Source organism: Bufo bufo, chromosome 5, assembly GCF_905171765.1.
Source record: "Bufo bufo chromosome 5, aBufBuf1.1, whole genome shotgun sequence".
In the NCBI taxonomy this organism is placed as follows: domain Eukaryota; kingdom Metazoa; phylum Chordata; class Amphibia; order Anura; family Bufonidae; genus Bufo; species Bufo bufo.
The window spans coordinates 115865202-115887393 of NC_053393.1; the positions used below are offsets into that span (position 1 = coordinate 115865202).

The following is a 22192-nucleotide window of genomic DNA, read 5'->3' on the forward strand; positions in this document are numbered from 1 at the left end:
ATTCTACCCGAATCAAAAGTACTGAAAGAGAGAGAGCTACAAAGTACTCCACTAGAAAAGAGATGTACAAGTCAGTTCTCCTTCCATAAGGACAAGAAGACTGAGTGAAGAGAAAATTTAACACTGATTAGGCCTTGTTCACATCAGCGTTCAGCCTTTCCGTTCTCCTGCTCCGTTATAGGAGCAGGAGAACGGAAAAGAAGGATTCGGCACATAACTGAGCCGAACGGAGCCTACAGACCCCATAGACTATAATGGGGTCCGTTAGGTTTCCGCTCAGAAGAAAATCATCTTCTGAGCGGAAACCTAACGGACCCCATTATAGTCTATGGGGGTCTATGAGGTCCGTAGGTTCCGCTCGGCTCAGTTATGTGCCGAATCCGTCCTTTCCGTTCTCCTGCTCCTATAACGGAGCAGGTGTCACCACCAGACATCTGAGAAGCTCTGACAGACGTCCTTCAGAACCTCCTCCTTGAGGTTCCTTTTGTTTTGCTTTCATTTTCTCATCTCGTTAGCCTCTCTCAGCTGTCATGTAGTTGCACTGATTGCATCCCTTTAAATCCCTTCCCATACTGCATCACTTTGCGGTTTATACAACTTCCTGGAGTGTATGCATGCTGGATGCTACTACTGAGTCTTCTACAGATAAGTTTTGTTCATTCATTTGTATTTCCCTGCTTGCTGGATCTCAGGTGACCCTGACTCCCTCCGTATCAGGTGTAGGGAGCCGGTGGTCGTGTCCCCTCACTATTATAGGGTGTTCAGGTGTTATACAGTCGAGGTACGAGGATATGCGATCATCTACCATTGAGATTTTTGCATAGGCTGAGCAGTTAGGGAGAGAGCCAGGTCTGTTGCAGGGCTATCCCTTTGGTTCCTTAGTTTTGGATCCAGTCAGTCGGAACTTCATTTTGTGTCTTCTAGTTTTCTGTACACCTTCCGTGACAGCAGGAGAACGGAAAGGCTGAATGCTGATGTGAACATAGCCTATTTGAGTTCCAGGCTACCACCAGATTTTCCCCGGGGCTAGCGTCGAACTGACCAAGCTGTGTTTCTTCATACTGATTGATTCCCTAATGAGAAAGAGCACTCCCAAGAACCCGACAAAGGCCTCTCAGCTAACTAGGGCAATTTTCTCAGTTTTCTTACCCTTTCATAAGGAGAACTGATTTGCACATTGATATTCCAGTGGAGTATTACACGTGGGCCTCTCTTTCTGTTATTCCCTCGAAACGAATCACAAGAAATTACAATCTGATTTTTTTGTTAGAAAATTTGGGACGAATTTCAAATCAGCAGAATTCATTAGTACATCTCTAATTTCTAGTAATGTCTAGATATGTATATCCATTCATAAGATGTTCTGTATTTTAACATCAAAAATACGTTTGCTTATGTAAAGGGCCTACTAGTAGTACACATAAATATATTTATTAGGCTCTGGCTTTTTACCATATTACCTCAATAAGGTACAGATCTGTAATACGGCTCCAATAGTGTGTCCATAGTGTACCTCTGTGCCTCTGATTTAATATGGAGGCACAGAGGTTTTTTCTCATGGAAGCATTGCATGACATATTGCGCAGGTATTCAGAGAATGTGGTGCCACCACCAAAATGTGGATGATTGACCATTGAGTACCTAGAGGTCCATGTGGGCAGCGTCCTTAAAGTGTACCTCCGCTGAATCCCCCTCCTGTCTGACTTTGGGAGTGGTGAGGCGCTTCTGCACACTGGGTGGTACAGTTACTGAGGTTATTTGGATAGACATTCACTACTGGTGGCAACAACATGTATTGTGGTGGCTTTTCTACACGAGCTTGTTGTTTAATAGCCTTTATTAGGCTCTTTTCATCGTTTGGTTTGGAAAACAACTGTCAACAGAGCCTGAAACAACTAGACAATGACTCCATTTTATTTTACACCTGAAGGTTGTTTAGGATTTTGCAGTTGAAACGTCCTCCAAGTGGATTTATCATCATTATGACCTTAATGTATTCAACCTCTGCCCAGTATTGATTATTGGAAGAGCATAATCAGAGAGATGAATTCATACACCCCATGTCTTAGTCAGAGCCAAGATGAACAAGATAGATTTTCTTTTTCCACAGAGATTATGACAAGCAGTCAAACCGGTGACAAATTGCTGTCTGAAGTCCTAGTTAAGAAACATTTCCAATAAAAATGATGTTCCATTGTTCAGATGCAAGTTCATAAATAGGTAGCGTTAAGAGTGAGAAGGCTACGGCCAGCGCTCCATCCCTCGTGTATGACTTACGATTTCTCTGTAACGTCTAAGTGATGGTGTGACATGATCATTTATCAAGTAGAAGCTGCATGAAAAGGAGCTGGTCCCTCTAGTCATAGTTATTGGAAGGCTGGAAGGTGAGAGCACTTTATTAGAGACAGGAAGGCAATAAACAACCAGAGCGTATCCAAAGAAGTAATCATATTTCACCCCAGGATTAGACTATTCTAAGGTAAACATACACTGGGACCAGCATGTTCTGGGTCATTTATCAAGTGAGTAGCAGTTAGCAAAAAAATGCTTCAGAGTAGCAATATATTTATTAAAGGCCGGTGCTACAAATTGTGCATTTCTTTCTAATGTATCACTTTCTCCTTTCCCTGATGAACATTATTAATCTAAAAACCACAAAAATAAACACGAAGACCTTACGATTATGTGTTATGAAAATTGGAATGAGGTCAGGGAACAGTGACATAGAGTGCTTGTTGTTAAATTGGGAGTTTAGACCTATCCCTCACAGTCTTATTTTAACAATGTCCCAATGTTCTCAAAAATGGGTAGTCCTATGTCTCTTCAAGGAGTTGTCCGGGTTCAGAGCTGACCCCGGACTTATCCCGGTTTTCACCCAGCCAGGCCCTCTTACATGAGCATCGGAGCATGAAATGCTCTGATGCTTTCCCTTGCCCTGCGTTACGTCGCACAGAGCAAGGACTCTTTGTTTATATCTTTTACAGCGCTAGGCGGAGGCTTCCACCTAGCAGTGTTCCCGGTGACCTCACCGTCACTAATGGGTGGGCTTTAGCCATTTTACAGGCTAGGGCAGCGCTACCCATGGAGACCCTGGTACGTCACTGGGCCCTGCGCGATTCAGTGCAGCATTTGGAGCGTGATATGCTCTGATGCTCATATCAGAAGGCCTGCCCGGGTGAAAACGGGAATGTGTCCGGGTTCAGCTCTGAACCCGGACAACCCCTTTAACCAAACAGATAATGTACACACCATGCCCAGCAAACATCGGAATTACACATTCCCCACACTCACCTAAAAGATGGCTGGGGTGCTGCTGTTGAAACAATGGTTCAACCAACAAATTAACCCCTTCCCGACCTTGCGATTTTCCGTTTTTGTTTTCACATAGCCTTATGAAGGCTTGTTTTTTGCAGGGACCATTTTTTGCAGGCACCATTTAATATTTAAAAAAATCACCATTTAATGTTGCATACGATGAAGTGGGAAGCTGTCAAAAAAATTCAAAATGGGGTGGAATTGGAAAATAAATGCAATTCCGCCAGTTTTAGGAGTGTTACTTTTTACAGCATTCCCTATGTGGTAAAACTGACCTGTTACCTTCATATTTTGGGTCAGCATGACTGCAGCGATGTTACATTTAAGTGCTTCCATTGGATTTCGGTCTGTGCATTCGCTCTGCAAAAAAAATAGAACACTTTCTATTTTTTTTGTGGTGCGGAACATATCTTGCGGATCGTGGACCCCTCTAAGTGAATGGGTTCGCATCAGCAAACGGCGGGCATTGAACGCAATTTGTGGTCGCAGAACGGGTACGGGACACAAACACTCGTGTCTATGACCCCTTATATAGTTTTCCTTGTGTTTTAATACTTTCTTGTGTGTTTTCCTTTGCATTGCCATATTTTAACCTGCAAAACAGAGCTTTTTTTGGGGGGCAATCTATAATTTTTTTTTAATATTATTTTGGAGTGTTTTTTATATTCAATTTTTTGGGCTGTAAAATGATGGAAAAAAGGGTGAATCGGCCATTTAGATATTTTTTTTTCCCATTATGGCTTTCGCTGTACAGGATAATGTGTTTATATTTTAATAGTTCGGGCATTTTGGGATGTGGCGGTGCAACTGATCTTTATTTTTTCATTGTTTATTTATTTTTATTATGGGAAAAGGGGGTGATTTTTTTTTCCCCCTTTTTTTTACACTTATATTAACTTATCTTAGGCGGCCTGAGCACGCTATTGTTAGACCGCTCGTCCCATAGACTGCAATGAATTACCATTGCAGCAGGGCTTCCTAGGGACTAATGCTGTGGTAGCCTTCAGGCTTAAGGCTACCACTAGGAATGAACATCTTCCTTTGATCACTTCACAGGGGAGCCATTTGTGCATCGGGAGCACAGTGTTTCCGAGGAAAAGCCTCTCAGATGCCGTGGTCACAATTGACCATGGCATCTGAGGGGTTAAATGTCTGTGATCGGCGTTATCCCCAATCACAGACATTTACTTCTCCCACCATGCAGGCTGCGGCATACTTGCCGGCTAGGCCTCTCTTTCTCTGCTATTGATTGCCAGCGTGCGTGCACCATAATTTGCTCCAGCTAGTGGCTGGCAATCCTGATGTATATCTGGCCCCTTCTTCAGTGGGAGGGTGCCTGAGCAAAAAGGTTCCTTAGCTTTCTTATTTCCTGCAAAGGGGTGCTTTACCTGCCTGTCTGCCCACGTACTGACTCCTGACTTTCCAGGATATTGACTCTCTGCTGCTTGATATCAGGGTAGGTGACAGCTCCAGTGAAGTGCTTATGACAGCTATTACACAGAGAGTGCAAAGTGTGAGACAGAACTGACTCGGGAAGTGAGACAGGCTGAAATACGCCATTTTTAGACCAGGTGGTCTTAAGGCCCCCATACACATTAGTGTATTGTCTTCTGAACCCCCTGAGAATGGCAATGACAGTCTAAATGTATGGAGAGCTCCCAACTCTCCCCCGACAGATGAAATTAATATTTCCACCCGATCCTCTTTTTCTCCCAGGAGATAAGCCACCACAGAGGTGTTTGGCAATGGCTTTCTCCTCTCTCTCCACTTAATACACGTAGACATTCAGCTGCACTGAGCTTGTATATGTCTGGGCGAGTCGGGAGAACTAGCTGTTGGCCAAACGATTGTTCGGCCAACACCTATTGAATTTGTATGGGCCCCTTATCCGGTCCATAAAAATGCATTGTTTTCATGTGTTAATATAGAAAATGTACAGCTTTTCCTAGTAGAGCCGTTTGCTTGGACTGCCTTTTACTTCTTTCTATAGGATCTGGAATTTATTCTGAGCAAATGGCCACGGCTGTGGAGGATGGATCTCAGTGGAAATCCAATTTGTCAGAAACCAAAATATAGAGACAAAGTTATAGTCATTGCGAAGGCGCTGGGTAATTGTATACATTTTAATCTCCTTTATTTTAGTAGAAAGCTTTTTAGATAGTATAGAAAATGCATTTTGATAATAAAACGATATTGGCATGTCCAGTAGGTGCTTTGCTGTTAGGCCTACCCTTGCCTTGCATACAAGGTATATTATGCTGTGTACATGGCAGGCACATGTGTATTGCTGTCCCTCAGGCAAACAGACACTTTCCATGCAAAGAAATGCAAGAAAGCAGCTGTCTGGGACTGAAGGAAGTCCTCTTTTTGGAGAAGCGCCTATTCGCTGTCCTCTGTGGGAAAAACAGCTGGGTTATTCAATAAATATTGCTTTCTACCAGAAGATCAGGTTCCATACGGGGGATTATTTTCCAGACCGGAACCAATTTCAAAGTGGATGTCCACCTTTTTCTAAAGTGATATGTGGGGGACTGATGCTCTGTCGTTCATCTATAGCCCCAGCCCCTGAAGCAGACAGCGCAATCTACTTTTGTAGTGGACTATGAGCTTGTCACTGCAGCATTGCTTCCTTTGACCAGCTGATTGGTGGGGATGTGGGTTATCGGATCCCTGCCCATCAGAAAGTGATGGCCTGACTTGAGGATAGGCCATCACTTAATAAAAGACAAATGTTTTGTATGCAAGGCAAATAGGGCAGGAGACATTCTAACTGGTCCTCTTAAATTTGTATTTAAGGCTGTATTACACAGCCCAATGTGGCAGATGATCGTCAGGAGGGAGGCATTCCCTCCCAGCAATTGCCTGCTCGCTAGCGGAGGAGACCGCTGCTATTACATGCAGCGATCTCCTCCGCAGCATGGGGAGGAGCGGTCGCTATGCCATTACTCGTCCCCATGCTGTATAGTGGTTTGTCGGTGGCAGATCGTTATTAGACACCACGATCATTTTTTAACATGTTAAAAGATTTGGATTGCCTGACGATCAAGCTCCTTGCTCGTTCATCGGGTAATCAGCGGCAGTATTACACTGCTCGATGACAGCTAACGTGCATTCGTTAGCGATTATCTGCCGAAAAATCAGGCAGTGTAATACATGCTTTGGGCCCCTTTCACACGAGCGAGTTTTCCGCGCGGGTGAAATGTGTGACGTGAACGCATAGCACCCGCACTGAATCCTGACCCATTCATTTCAATGGGGCTGTGTACATGAGCGTTGTTTTTCACACATCAGTTCTGCGTTGCGTGAAAATCGCAGCATGTTCTATATTCAGCGTTTTCCATAGAAGTGAATGGGGCTGTGTGAAAAACGCATCAAAATGCATTGCACCCGCGCAGAAAAAACGGAACAACTGAACGCAATCCCAGACAAAACTGACTGAACTTGCTTGCAAAATAGTGCGAGTTTCACTGAACGCACCCTGAACGCATCCGGACCTAATCCGTCACGCTTGTGTGAAAGAGGCTTAGACTTTTTTATTATCACTTTTTACTAAATGATGATATCTACTGATGCATATATATATACTATCGCTAAGTCAGTCTGATACACCTCTTTACTAGTGTTGAGCACGAATATTCTAAAAGCAAATTTTATCTCGAATATCGCCACTTTGAGAATTCGCGAATATTTCGAATATATTTTCAATCTGAACACATGATTCCTCCTTGCTTCTTGCTTGTGGGCCAATCAGTCATTGGCTCACAAGCAACTTAAGCAGGGAGGAATCATGACTTCAGATGGAAAAAAATGCCGAATATTCTAAAATACGAATATATAGCACTATATTCAATATAGTGCTATATATTTGTATTTTAGAATAGTCATCATTTTTTCCATCTGAAGTGAACAGTGTTCAGTGTTCACCTCAGATGGAAAAAAATTACGAATATTCTACAAAATATTTGCGAAATATCACAAATTCGAATATGACCCCTGCCGCTCATCACTACTCTTTACAACAGAAATCCTGGATGGTAGAGAAATTAAGGAAATGGCCAGGCAGTTCTTATTAAACTGGAAAGCCTCAAAAGATGCCAGGAAGAAAAGCAGAGAAGAGAATATGGCCGGCCGATTAGTATTTCAACAGTTGTGTAAGTTATATCATAGTAAAGTATGTAAAATCATTAGGATGTAGGTTTACCTATCCTGGTTCGGTTGCTTATTTTTATGTATATGTTAAAGGGATTGTGCCACCATTAAAGGGAACCTGTCACCATGAAAATGCAATGTAAGCTGCAGGCAGCGTGTTATAGAGCAGGAGGAGCTGAGCACTTGATAAGTTTATGGGAAAAGATTCATCTAAATTCTTGCTCGTTCTGGGCTTTGGAGTCACAGAGCCGGTCCTATCAGTGACTGACAGCCTTCCTTCTATGACTGTGTATACAGTCAGTCACTGATAGGACCGTCTCCTTGACTTCAAAGCCCAGAATGAGCAGGAATTTAAATAAATACATTTTACTGTATGTTTTCCCATAAAACCATATATCAATCTGCTCAGCTCCTCCTGCTCTATAACATGCTGCCTGCAACTCAAACACCATGTTGAACATGACAGATTCCCTTTAACAGTTATCTTAATATAATTAAACGTGAAAAATGTGATATTTTTGTAATTTACTGTTACAAAAATGCTCCAGATATTCTCTTTCCTTCATTACAATGGCGCCCCCTGGTTGTGTAATTATTATAGTAAGGTGCACAGCCATCTACTAAGGTGGTCACACAGGCTCAGTTCCAGCCATATCTACTGTTAGAAGCTGTGACAGTGACGAACGTGTGCGCCCCGTTCCCGATTTGCGGACCGCATTTGCTGATCCGCAGTACACGGGCGCCGTTCCGTGGGCATTCCGCATCACGGATGCAGACCCATTCACTTGAATGGGTCCGCAAATCCGGAGATGCGGAATGGTGCGGAATGGAAGCACGGAACGGAACCCTACTGAAGCACTAGGGAGTGCTTCCGTGGGGTTTCGTCCCGTACTTCTGTTCCGCAAAAAGATAGAACATGTCCTATCTTTTTGTGGAACGGCCAGATCGCGGACCCATTAAAGTGAATAGGTCCGCGATCCACTGCGGCTGCCCCACAGACGGTGTTCGTGCATTGCGGGCCGCAGCACGACCATGGGGCGCACACGTTCGTGTGCAGGGGGCCTAACACTGAGAACTGCAGCAGAAAGGACAAACCCCTGCAAAAGGACACACCTTCTAAACAGACACGCCCCTATGGTGCCAGCCTGATTACAATCTAACAATTAAAACAATAAATGTGAGATCTGGATCCAAGTGAGGTACAGGGCTGGTTCTAGCTGTGTTGGAAGGAGATTGTCATGTACTATGTGATGTTTTCATTTTTTATATCAATCATGGCATAACCCTTTAAAGTTATTACATTTTTTGTTCATATGCATCTAATAAAACAGTCACACTGCTGTCTTTGTGATTACCATAGAAAATGAATACAGCGGCACGCACATGTGTGACTATCACTCCAAACAGAGAATAGACCCCATTCTTGTGATTGAGAGGGTTGGGGTCCCAGCAGTGTGAATAAGTGCATAAATGTAGCGCTATGATGAGTGGAGCCACTTAGTGTGTATCTCAGTCTAAATTATTCTAAATCTGCCCACTCTCTCACCAAAGGCTTATGCTGGTACGCTTTCCTTGTTTCTGTCCCTCCTCCATACTTTACACTGTAGCTACACTTTCGCAGAGTGGCTTCTTTCCATTACAGCCCAGCAGGAAGTAGACTGCATTCATTGCTGACTTATATTATAGTAGGGACAGGCTAGTTAAAAAAAATTCTACAAACAGCTTTAAAGGTTATGGACACCTTTGGGGACAATTTTTTATTATTATTGCATTTTACTCATATTGGGCTAAAATGTTTTTTTTTTTTTTTTTTTAAATGGTCTTTATGAAAAATTCCATCGGTCTTTCTTTTACAGCTTTCTATTTCAGTGCATTTGCAGACTAGCCGGTTCTCTGCTACACACCAAATCTGTCAGAACTTCTCTGTTGGCTGAATCTGTAGCCCTTATCTCTGAACTCTTGACAGTTAATAAACACTCATTATAGCTAAATTCTTATCAGTTTAATAAGAATTTAGCACAGTGGAATATGTGGTCACTTTATACATGAGTTAAATTATAATAACTATGGGAAACTCAGGGTATGTACAATTTGAACAAAGGCTAAAATGGGTAAAAACTAATATTATTGGTTGGTTCCCTGGGTTTGTAGTCCTTAGGGGGAATCTATTCACATCAGATTTGTTGCAGAAATATGTGTTTTGGGTAGTTAAGAGTTTGATATCGGCATCCCTGGTGATCTAGGGCAGTGAAAGGGCAGTTTAATATCAGCATCCTTGGTGATCTAAGGTGGTAAAGGGGTTAATGTCATACAAGGAAACTGAACTCTGATTGCATTTTAATGCTATGGACTGCTTGTAGAGATCAGTGCAAGGCGGGAATAGAGAGGATTGTGCAGCTGTGATTTAACACTTGTCCTGCCTAATCAAGGAGGGGAACTAAAGAGTCTGCATTTGTTGGCATACCGTTTGGGCTCTATTCACAACTGCATTCTTAGGTCTCTTTCACACGGGCGTCGCATGTGAGGGCCGGATAGGATGCTGTTGCGTCGCGGGAAAATGCACGATTTTTCCGCGCAAGTGCAAAGCGTTTTAATGCGTTTTGCACGCGCATGAGAAAAATCGGCATGTTTGGTACCCAGACCCGAACCCGAAGTTCGGGTTTGGGTTAGGTGTTGTGTAGATTTTATTATTTTCCCTTATAACCATGTTATAAGGGAAAATAATAAATTCTTAATACAGAATGCTAAGTAAAATAGGGATGGAGGGGTTAAAAAAAGAAAAAAATTTTTTTAACTCACCTCATCCAGTTGTTTGCGCAGCCCGGCTTATCTTCTTTCTTCTTCTTAATGACCTGGGAGGAAAAGGACCTTTGGTGACGTCACTGCGCTCATCACATGGTCCATCACATGATCCAACACCATGGTGATGGACCATTTGACGGACCATGTGATGAGCGCAGTGACGTCACCAAAGGTCCTTTTCCTCCCAGGTCATCAAAGAAGAAGAAAGAAGAGAAGCCAGGCTGCTCAAACAACCGGATGAGGTGAGTTTAATTTAGTTTTTTTAGTTTTTAACCCCTCCATCCCTATTTTACTTTCTGTATTAAGAATGCTATTATTTTCCCTTATAATCATGTTATAAGTGAAAATAATAAAGATCGGGTCCCCATCCCGATCGTCACCTAGCAACCATGCGTGAAAATCGCACCGCATCCGCACTTGCTTGCGGATGCTTGCGATTTTCACGCAGCCCCATCCACTTCTATGGGGCCTGCGTTGCGTGAAAAATGCACAATATAGAGCATGCTGCGATTTTCATGCAACGCACAAGTGATGCGTGAAAATCACCGCTCATGTGCACAGCCCCATAGAAATGAATGGGTCTGGATTCAGTGCAGGTGCAATGCGTCGTTCACCTCACGCATCGCACCCGCGTGGAAAACTCGCCCGTGTGAAAGAGGCCTTAGTTCTGCTATTAAGCAACATTTTTATTTTTACTGTTTATAACAGATGGTTTTGAACATCCTCAGTCCATTCTGCCCATCCAGTATCAGAACCAGAGATATATACAAAAAGACAAACCAAAGTACTACCTTATGGCTCCCATGCAAAGTGATCAGAAATCAAGTCACCTAAAAAAAACTGTGGCAAAGAAAACTATTAATATTAGTGAAGATATACGGTGAGCAAACAGTGATTTTATATTGTTATATTTTTTCATGTTTCATTTTTGTCATTATTATTACAGTCTGTACCCCGAGGGGAGCATGTGCCAGATTTGTACTTGGTCCACTCCCTGTAGATGAATGTGTCATAGCAAAAAAAAACCACATCAGATAGGTCCTTTCTAGTTAGCTTAGTGGATTCTATATGTGACACAAAAAGTGTATTTATTATGCAACAGTAGTAAAGCATAAACTATATAAAGTTGGTATCACCATAACCACACTGACCCAGAGAATAAAGGTAATATGTTATTTATTCTGTACAGTGAACACTGTAAATTGAAATTGCAAAAAGCTATTATAAAATTACTGTGTTTTTCACAAATCCCCCTATAAAAGAGGTACCGGTAATAACATTTAGTTAATAAGTTATATATCGCCCAAAATGATGCCATTGAAAAATACAACTCATACTGCCAAAAACAAGCCAATTAAGCTGCGACAATGTAAAAATAAAAATATTATGGCTTTCTGAATATGTAGACAAAACTCCCACACCTCCACCATAATGAAGGGGCGTAAATCCTCTGATAAGAAAGTAGTTAAAGGGGTTATGCAGTGATTAATGTAAATGAAAACCACATATATATATATATATATATATATATATATATAGTGCATGGAAATCTCTTTCTAACAAAGCTAGAACCAGCCCTGTACCTCACATGGATCCAGAGAGCCCCCCATTCATTGTTCTGCCAGATTTATTTCAGCCTGACAGCTCAGGGAACATGTTTTTTCTTATTCAGCCGTCTCCCTAGAACTGTCACAGAAGGTATGGCTGGTGACAATTGGCGATTAAAACTGAGTTATTGCGACCACCTCAGTGAGGTGGATAAGAAATAAGGAAAAGAACAAACAGCAGGTGGCGCTATACAGATACATTTTATTGAATAGCTCACTGACTATACTAAATTTTTATTAAAAAGTATTCAGATCCAGGTGCTGGTTTGAAAAAGTAGAATTTTTTCATGGGACAACCCCTTTAAGGGAGTATAGATGTCCCATATATAGCGTTGGAATGAGAGGTCTGTATTTTTCTAGATCAGTACTCCGACTTGCATTGTTTACCTGGACTTCCCTAGGCATATTTTAAACAGTGTCTGAAAATGTAGAACCTTACCATGTCATGCTCCACTGCTTAAACTCAATGCTGACATGGGATTTCTTCCAAACTTTTTTCTTCTTGAAGAATATATGCAAATATTCTATTTTTATGGCTTTGAGTGATAGGTGGACGGGAATTTCAGCATAATTAGTTTTCTTTTTGCTGTAGTGAATATATCATCATTTGACAAGAAGTTGGAGCTACTCCTACTGGTATATGACAGGACTCAGTACTGTGTATATTCAGCCCCTTCCTCTTTACATTATTAAAGTTGATAAAGGTTACTCAGTGATGACATCAGTAAAGTCCCATTTACAGTTCTACAATATATTTATTTTGCCTGTGATGATAAATGAAAGCAATACTGTGTAAACTACCAGAAACACTGAAGAAAAAACGAAGCCCAGCTTGTACGCTGCAGCAGAAAGCACCTTTTCCCATTACCCGTGTGACACTATAGTTTTGTGCCGCTACAGAGACAGATGAAATTAATGAGCCATATACTTTCTGGTTTTCTCGGGGCTTTGATGAGAGATGTGTAATTTATGATGTCACATGATTCACATGTCCTCTATGTATGTGGGTACATATCATTTTCTTGGTGAAAATGATATCATTTTTAATTTTTTAATGTTTATAGCTATAGATTAATGTATAGACTTTGTTAATGCATAAAATTAATACTCCAGGATAAAGTCTTAGAAAATGTTTGTTATACAAGTAAAGGAACATTTTGGGACAAAGGGTTCATACACAGTAGGAGGACACGGTAGTTCACATTCAGAAGCTCTACTCTTTTGCTGCATATGTGGTGTCTCATGGGTTTCAAAGTGTCACTTTAATTTCTAAAAACTCCTTGCAAGTCATAGTGCTGAGACCTCCCAGGAGTCACTGGACCAAGGGGACAGAGGCCCTAATCCAAAGGCTGTGCCTCTATACACATGAGATAGTCATCGGCCAAAAGTGTGTTAGGCCAACAGGTGTCTCTTCCGATCCTCCCACACATACAGGGAGTGCAGAATTATTAGGCAAATGAGTATTTTGACCACATCATCCTCTTTATGCATGTTGTCTTACTCCAAGCTGTATAGGCTCGAAAGCCTACTACCAATTAAGCATATTAGGTGATGTGCATCTCTGTAATGAGAAGGGGTGTGGTCTAATGACATCAACACCCTATATCAGGTGTGCATAATTATTAGGCAACTTCCTTTCCTTTGGCAAAATGGGTCAAAAGAAGGACTTGACAGGCTCAGAAAAGTCAAAAATAGTGAGATATCTTGCAGAGGGATGCAGCACTCTTAAAATTGCAAAGCTTCTGAAGCGTGATCATCGAACAATCAATCGTTTCATTCAAAATAGTCAACAGGGTCGCAAGAAGCGTGTGGAAAAACCAAGGCGCAAAATAACTGCCCATGAACTGAAAAAAGTCAAGCGTGCAGCTGCCAAGATGCCACTTGCCACCAGTTTGGCCATATTTCAGAGCTGCAACATCACTGGAGTGCCCAAAAGCACAAGGTGTGCAATACTCAGAGACATGGCCAAGGTAAGAAAGGCTGAAAGACGACCACCACTGAACAAGACACACAAGGCTGAAACGTCAAGACTGGGCCAAGAAATATCTCAAGACTGATTTTTCTAAGGTTTTATGGACTGATGAAATGAGAGTGAGTCTTGATGGGCCAGATGGATGGGCCCGTGGCTGGATTGGTAAAGGGCAGAGAGCTCCAGTCCGACTCAGACGCCAGCAAGGTGGAGGTGGAGTACTGGTTTGGGCTGGTATCATCAAAGATGAGCTTGTGGGGCCTTTTCGGGTTGAGGATGGAGTCAAGCTCAACTCCCTGTCCTACTGCCAGTTTCTGGAAGACACCTTCTTCAAGCAGTGGTACAGGAAGAAGTCTGCATCCTTCAAGAAAAACATGATTTTCATGCAGGACAATGCTCCATCACACGCATCCAAGTACTCCACAGCGTGGCTGGCAAGAAAGGTTATAAAAGAAGAAAATCTAATGACATGGCCTCCTTGTTCACCTGATCTGAACCCCATTGAGAACCTGTGGTCCATCATCAAATGTGAGATTTACAAGGAGGGAAAACAGTACACCTCTCTGAACAGTGTCTGGGAGGCTGTGGTTGCTGCTGCACGCAATGTTGATGGTGAGCAGATCAAAACACTGACAGAATCCATGGATGGCAGGCTTTTGAGTGTCCTTGCAAAGAAAGGTGGCTATATTGGTCACTGATTTGTTTTTGTTTTGTTTTTGAATGTCAGAAATGTATATTTGTGAATGTTGAGATGTTATATTGGTTTCACTGGTAAAAATAAATAATTGAAATGGGTATATATTTGTTTTTTGTTAAGTTGCCTAATAATTATGCACAGTAATAGTCACCTGCACACACAGATATCCCCCTAAAATAGCTAAAACTAAAAACAAACTAAAAACTACTTCCAAAAATATTCAGCTTTGATATTAATGAGTTTTTTGGGTTCATTGAGAACATGGTTGTTGTTCAATAATAAAATTAATTCTCAAAAATACAACTTGCCTAATAATTCTGCACTCCCTGTATGCATGCTCGGCTCAGCTAATGGGAGAGAGGAGGAAGCCACTGCCAGGCTTTTCAGCATCGGCTTATTTCCCCACTAACAAAAGGATGGAGCAACTGAATCTAGCCTGTTCGGTCCTTATCTCCCCCAACATAAGTTGATGGTGAGCAGATCAAAACACTGACAGAATCCATGGATGGCAGGCTTTTGAGTGTCCTTGCAAAGAAAGGTGGCTATATTGGTCACTGATTTGTTTTTGTTTTGTTTTTGAATGTCAGAAATGTATATTTGTGAATGTTGAGATGTTATATTGGTTTCACTGGTAAAAATAAATAATTGAAATGGGTATATATTTGTTTTTTGTTAAGTTGCCTAATAATTATGCACAGTAATAGTCACCTGCACACACAGATATCCCCCTAAAATAGCTAAAACTAAAAACAAACTAAAAACTACTTCCAAAAATATTCAGCTTTGATATTAATGAGTTTTTTGGGTTCATTGAGAACATGGTTGTTGTTCAATAATAAAATTAATTCTCAAAAATACAACTTGCCTAATAATTCTGCACTCCCTGTATGCATGCTCGGCTCAGCTAATGGGAGAGAGGAGGAAGCCACTGCCAGGCTTTTCAGCATCGGCTTATTTCCCCACTAACAAAAGGATGGAGCAACTGAATCTAGCCTGTTCGGTCCTTATCTCCCCCAACATAAGTCATCGGACGGGAGTCTGGAGGTCGCCATACACAATATATGGTCACCTGAACCAGCTGCTTCATGCACATTAGATGTGTACCGGCAGGTTTGGCCAATACACATCTAATGTGTATGGCCATCTTTAGGCTTTGATTGCCTTTGGCTAATCCTGGGATAGGTGGGATTAGTGATGCTAGGGCCATAGTCTGTGTAAGAGCCTGTTCAACTCTTCCAGGATCACCATACAAAGCCAAAGGGGCACCTTGCTTACCACCTGGACCCCCCACCTATCAAAACTGTGTTTAAACAGCAGATTAAAAGTTTGTTGAAAAAGCAATTGCTTCAAGAACAAGGATTACACAACTGAAGGCCGCTTTACACGGGCTGATTCTCGGTTAGATAATCGCTAACCAGCGTTCATAGGAACATTTGTTACGCAAAGGTGCCGCTGATTACCCGATGAATGAAATTAAACGCTCGTTTGTTGGGAAGTATGAACGTTTGTAAGGCCAACCTAAATCGTCATTTACCGGCAGCACATCATGCCGCCTAAACAGCACTCTCCTGCTGGCATACAAGTCTGTGTGAGGACAAACAATGGCATTAGGGATCGCTCTTCCCCATACTGCATAACGAGCAGGCAATTGCTGGGAAGGAACACTTCCTTCCCGACAATCGCCTGCTAAATTGTCTTGTATAAAGGGACCTTAGCAACCAGCGAGGGTTAATCAAGAGTGCATATAAGAATAACAATAATTGCGCTAAGATAATGTTGGGTTGTAAAGTGATAGTCAAAGCTTTTTGCAAATGGCTATAAATTTGGTGAGAAGTTGTGAAATTTTGCAAGAAGCCCAACTATTTACTAGCATAGGACCAGCCAATTTAATAAAACAGTGACGTGGCTCCTGGTAGTCCTTGACAATCCAAAAATGTCGGGGACCCGTTCCTGCACACATGACCACTGAAGCCAGTGAGTGGCTGCTGCAGTCTCGTTACCAAGAATGGGTCCTCATCACTTCCAGTCTGGTGGAGACTGCAAGGAGCTGCAGCGCTGAAATGTTGGATGTATTAAAAGTTAAGCGGAGGTTTTGAACACAGTCCTGTCTACAGTCTGATCTTGAATTATACCGAGTTTAACCCTATAATTCAGGTTGGAAACCATTCAGGTCAATGATATAATCAGTACTGTCATTTAGTGAGCGTGGCCATAAATGAATAAAACACAGTCACTGTTAACATAGTGAAATTAGCATTGTGGCAGGAGGAACATACTGTATAAAAACATCAAGCAGTTGATTCAACAGGAATCTCGTAAATTTGGGCAGTTTGTCATTGTGACAGGTGGCTGTGACCCAACATGACAGAGCACATAGAACGTTTTCACATGCTCAGCTATGACCTGCATGTAGATTACTCAATGTACGTCTTTTTGATACCTTTGTCTCTTGATATTAATCAGAAGAGTTGGGCATAAGTATTCTGTTCTATAGAGTGGCTTCGTAAGGAACAATAAGGTAGTGTTTTGCTATGCTTGGCCACATTACATATTAATATGCTTAATAAAGCTGACTGATGGGGTTTCCTGAGTCTTGCTACTGTAATCATTTCAGAACTTAAAATGGCATAGATTAACATTAAATTATGCATTACTGTGCTACAAGTACGGGGCTTCCAGGCCTTCAGGTACACTGTCTTTATTCACTATGAGTCTTAGCCTGAATTTCAATTGATTTACTTTGGAGATGGATTTATTTCAGGTAGTTTGGAGGAAGTAAAAGATAGGTCCACGTACCGAGAACACATTCAGTCCTATTGAGTGTATTCTAACATTGATTTTTATTTTCTTACGGAAACCTGAACTGAATCCCAAAGAAACAGTATTTACTCTTGAGATGTGTATAGGAAGAAGGCTGTCAATCAGCGACGGGAAGATCTGGGAGCTCGGGACTTACGGAAACCTGAACTGAATCCCAAAGAAACAGTATTTACTCTTGAGATGTGTATAGGAAGAAGGCTGTCAATCAGTGACGGGAAGATCTGGGAGCTCGGGACTTCTGAGCTTGGGCACTGTATTGAGTGGAATATAGATAGGATAACATCAAACTAGTCACCGATTCCCAGTAAAATTATTCGGAACAGAATACTATATCTTCTTTCAGATCTAATAATTAAACTTCCCATGTCTTTCTTTAATTCACTTTCTTCCATTGAGCATAGATTTATTTGGCCACTCTCCTCAGCAACCCTAAGGGCTGTTTCACACGGGCGGATCCTGTGCGGGTAATACGCTGCGTGAAAGACAGCCAAGCCCCGCTCCGGACAGCAGAGACACGGAGCAGTAACATGACTGATAATGCTCTGTGCCTCTCTGTGATCTTTTTACTACAAAATCACAGTGAGATGAAGTTGTCACCCTGATTTTGTAGTAAAAAGGGTCACAGGGAGGCAAAGAGCATTATCAATCATGTTAAGGCTCCGTGTCTCTGCTGTCCGGAGCGGAGCTTGGCATTCTTTCACGCAGCGGATTACCCGCACGGCATCCGCTCGTGTGAAAGAGCCCTAAAGCTTGTTGGTAGCCATGGATGTAAGGTGGTCATACACATAAGATTAAAATCGGCCGGCATGTCAGATTTTGGCCATTCTGGATGACTGTCGTTTGAAAAACTATCACGTACGAGTGATCCGCCATGCTGGAAAACGTTGTCCACTCATCGGCCGAAACTGCATGTTGATGGCATGATCAGGTGACTTCAGCCGATCACTTGCCATTGTGCTTGAGCACCAGGGAGTCTGTTTTTATAAGAAAAACTCCCTGGTTGTGGAGTGTAGTTGGTGGAATTATTTGTACAACTATCGTGGAAAACTATTGCGACCGATCATTATCTCTAATGTATGGCCAGCTTTAAAGGGCATCTGTCAGCAGATTTGTATCTATGAAACTGGCTGACCTGTAGCATGTGCTCTTGGCTGCTGAAGACATCTGTGTTGGTCCCTTGTTCATATGTGCCCGCATTGCTGAGAAAAAGGATGCTTAACTGTATGCAAATGAGCCTCTATGAGTAACTGGGGTGTTGCCATTACTCCTAGAGGCTCTGCTCTCTCTGCTACTGCTTCAACTTCTGCACTTTCATTGACAGGGCCAGGCAGTGAAAATTTAACACCTGGTCCTGTCAATCAAAGTGGAGAGGACTCGGCAGTTGCAGAAAGAGCTGGGCCTCTAGGTGTAATGACAACGCCCCTGTTGCTCCTAGAGGCTCATTTGCATATGTTAAAACATCATATTTCTCAGCAGTACAGGCACATATGAACATGAGACCAACACAGATGCCTTCAGCTGCCATGCTTCCCTTCATTTACAAAATGCTCTGATTCATGCATCTTGGGAGCATGGCCTTATACCCAGGTGTGAGGCTTCCTATTCTCCTTCCTGTCCAGGCATCAGTTCATCAGGAATAAAGCCACTTGTGAAGTTTTCTGTGCAGACCCTGGATTGGTTAAAGGGGTTCTCCAGGATTTTGATATTGATGGCCATGTCACATCACATTCATCGGTCACATGTCCAGTGGACAGCACTGTGCTTGGTAAGCTGTCAGGAGGCCGCAGTGCTCACAAGAGCTCCAGTGAGTTATGCCGATTTCTCAAACTGCTGATTGGTGGGTGGGGGTGTCGGGAATGTGCGGAATGCCCGCCACAAACGCTAAGGGGTTAAAGGAAATGACAGCAAATCATGATTATTCCAGGAGAAAAAAATAGAAGGTTTTTGCATTAGATAAGAAATATGAATTGCTGCCTGCTAAGACCTGTCTCCAGGTTTCTATTCAATAACTAAACCTGCCTTACAGAGTCCAAAGTGTCTTGACATGTATTGTAGGGAAGATTAATTGGAGACTATGGATGTAATACTAATTTGTCATTACCATCAGGCATTTGTCTGTTTATTGTTTCAGTCTGACCAGTGTAATTGTGTTTGTAATATTGTGGTTTGTTTTGTCATTGCAGACAATTAGCTGCAAAGGATCCTGCGAGCTCACTGCCTGGACAAGATGTTCTCGAGCCACACCTACGAGGCCAAGTAGTGCTCTAAGCACAGAAAGAAGTGTGCAGGACATTCCCAGGCAATGCTTCATTAATCATCCCTACCTAGATGCTCAGTAATACAGCCAGCTAGCTAAGTCACTGCAATCTCTGCAAACACACTCTAATGAGTAGCTCTACAGTCTGCATTAACTTCTTAAGGCTAGGGCTCCACAGCGTCGTGGATTCATTGCGATTTGCGGCAAAATTGCAGCTTTTCTTTCCTGTTGGGAAACATTGACGTTTTACAGCAAATCTGTGAGATCCTCGCCTGAAGTATAACCTTTGGTTTGTAAAAACCATACCCGAAAGCAATTAAAAGACATGTAGGCAATGGTCTGAAAAAACATATACTTGAAATGAATAATTGTGGGTTTTATTGTAGTGATGCAGTGATCACAGCTGCCTAAAATGCCATTACGACGTTTTGCAGCATCTCACACTGGAATGTGCCAGTCTGATATACCATGTGAACAAGGTATAGTACTTTGGTGCAGTTTTTGATGCATTTAAAGAACATCTGTCACCCTGATAAACCCTATTATACTGCCTGGTAGAGTTGGTTATGCTGAATTAAATGAGCCCTCTATTGCTGCAAATGGATGTACCATTGCTGCATAATTATTATGTTTTATTTTTATGCAAATTAGATGATCAGAGAAAACTCTTCTCCGGTCACAATCCCCCCTCATGGTCCTCATTGTATGGATACCTGGTCTTGAAATCTCACGCTTGCATGGGCAAGACTTTGATCAGCGCATGCACAGTTCATTTCACAGGGTTCTCCTTGCCCTGAGATCTGCGCAAGCCCTGATGGTGTCAGTCTCCCCCCGGAAGTCAAGTCCCTTGGTTTCGCTGATCTAGAAGCAAAGCCGAGCATCTTCTCTTCCGGTAGGAGACTGATGTCATCGGCGCTTGTGCAGTGCAGATCTCAGAGTGAGCAGAGCCCCCCCAGAAATTAACTCTGCATATGCCAATCAAAGTCTCACTGGCACAAGCACAAGATTTCAGGTTCAGGCATCTGAACAGTGAGGATACTGGGCACTGTCTATCAGACCATGAGGGGGAGTGGTGAGAGGCGAGAGAAGCGGTGCTCCGAGAGGCTAGGCCAGTCCGTTGGTGCTGTGAACACCTAATTTGCATAAAGATAAAAGTAACCATTATGCTGCAACGGTACATCTATTTGTAGAAATAGAGGGTTCATTTAATTTGTCATAATCAACCCTACCAGGCAGTATGCTTGGTTTAATATGGTTGAGTATGGTCACAGATGCTCTTTAAAGGGAATCTGTCACCAGTTTTATGGTGTCCTAACTAAGGGCAACATAAACTTGTGACAGATCCCTTTAGCAAAATGCTGGGTCACTTTCTTTAATTGACCCAGCCGTTTTTCTAAAATCTTGTATTGACCAGCTCCAGCAAATACCGAACGAGACTCGGCATGCGAAAGAGCTTTTGAACCTAGCAGCATAAAACTGGTGACAGATTCTCTTTTTTTTTTATAAATGCATTTTATCCTTACCATAAACATACTTCTGTTCTTTTTGAAACCAGTGCTAGTGTTGGCTGAAAGATTGGATCAAAACTGCACCAAAACTAACAAATTCAGCAAGGAAGTGTTTTTTTTTCCAGACGTTTTGTTGAATAGAAAAATTATAGATCATTTTAATAATTTCTGCTTAGAGACAGGTGCATTTAGTCCACTAGGAGCTGTGAACATCTGGTACAAACACATTTTGGAAACATTAGCATTGGATGATGTAAGTTTTCTGTTCATTCTTATCTTTTCTGCCATTCAAATAAAGTTTTCAAACACTTTTTAGTGAAAACATTATTGTGCAATACACTGCAGGATTTCAGTTGATAAAGCTCCATAAAATGCTGACATCCCAGCAAATGTTTTGTTCCCCAGTTTTTCAAATAAAACAGTATTTATGAAATAGTGGGGCAGATTTACTATTGCAAATGCGCCAGATGGTGCCAATGTGTGCCAGATCTGACATTAGTAAATCTGGGACAGTGTTGCAAACTTAAAGTGGTTGTGCAAGAATGGACTTGTAAAGGGAAGATTACTTACCTCTCCCTGCAGCAATGCAAGGGTTTATTTCCCTTTTTGCTCTGTGTTCAGCTGTTCGACGAATGAGCTTATCTGCCCTCATATATGCTAGGCTGTTTGCTTGCTAGGCCCTGCAAAATGGCTATAATCTGTTTGTCTGTTTGTGTAGCGAATTCTGCCAGATTCCTGGATTTTGACCCTCAGCCACCTGGCCTGACTTGTGCCTGTTCATCATCCTGTGCTGTCAGCCCTGACCTTTGAATAGTTTCATGGATTCACATATCCTCTGCCTGCCCTGACCTTTGCCTGTTTCCTGACTACATGTATTGCCTGATCCTTCAGTGCTTATCAACGGTGTATTTGACCCAAGTGAGTCAGCAGCCAACCACACTGGGACTATTCCAAGAGGTAGCAGCGTAGTTTCTCCCCTGCAACGAAGGCTAGATCCCTGTATAGAGGTTAAAAGGTGAAAACCAGGGGACCACCAGGATAACACCCTCAAGATTAGCCTAAAGTCAA

The 22192-nt window shown here is 42.2% G+C and overlaps 1 protein-coding gene across 4 annotated transcripts in view; it reads left to right on the forward strand.

Annotated features, from left to right (window-relative positions):
- Positions 1 to 21425, forward strand: part of PPP1R42 (protein phosphatase 1 regulatory subunit 42) — a 37341-nt gene extending 15916 nt beyond the window's left edge. For 2 of the 4 annotated variants that reach the window (XM_040432164.1, XM_040432165.1), the window contains exons 6-9: positions 5306 to 5423; positions 7338 to 7466; positions 10975 to 11146; positions 19543 to 21425. In XM_040432164.1, the coding sequence (XP_040288098.1) occupies positions 5306 to 5423; positions 7338 to 7466; positions 10975 to 11146; positions 19543 to 19627 (504 nt within the window). In that variant the 3' untranslated portion in view covers positions 19628 to 21425. The remainder of the gene's footprint in view (positions 1 to 5305; positions 5424 to 7337; positions 7467 to 10974; positions 11147 to 19542) is intronic. The other 2 variants (XR_005779001.1, XM_040432166.1) reach the window with 2 other exon arrangements.
- The last annotated feature ends 767 nt before the right edge of the window (positions 21426 to 22192 follow it).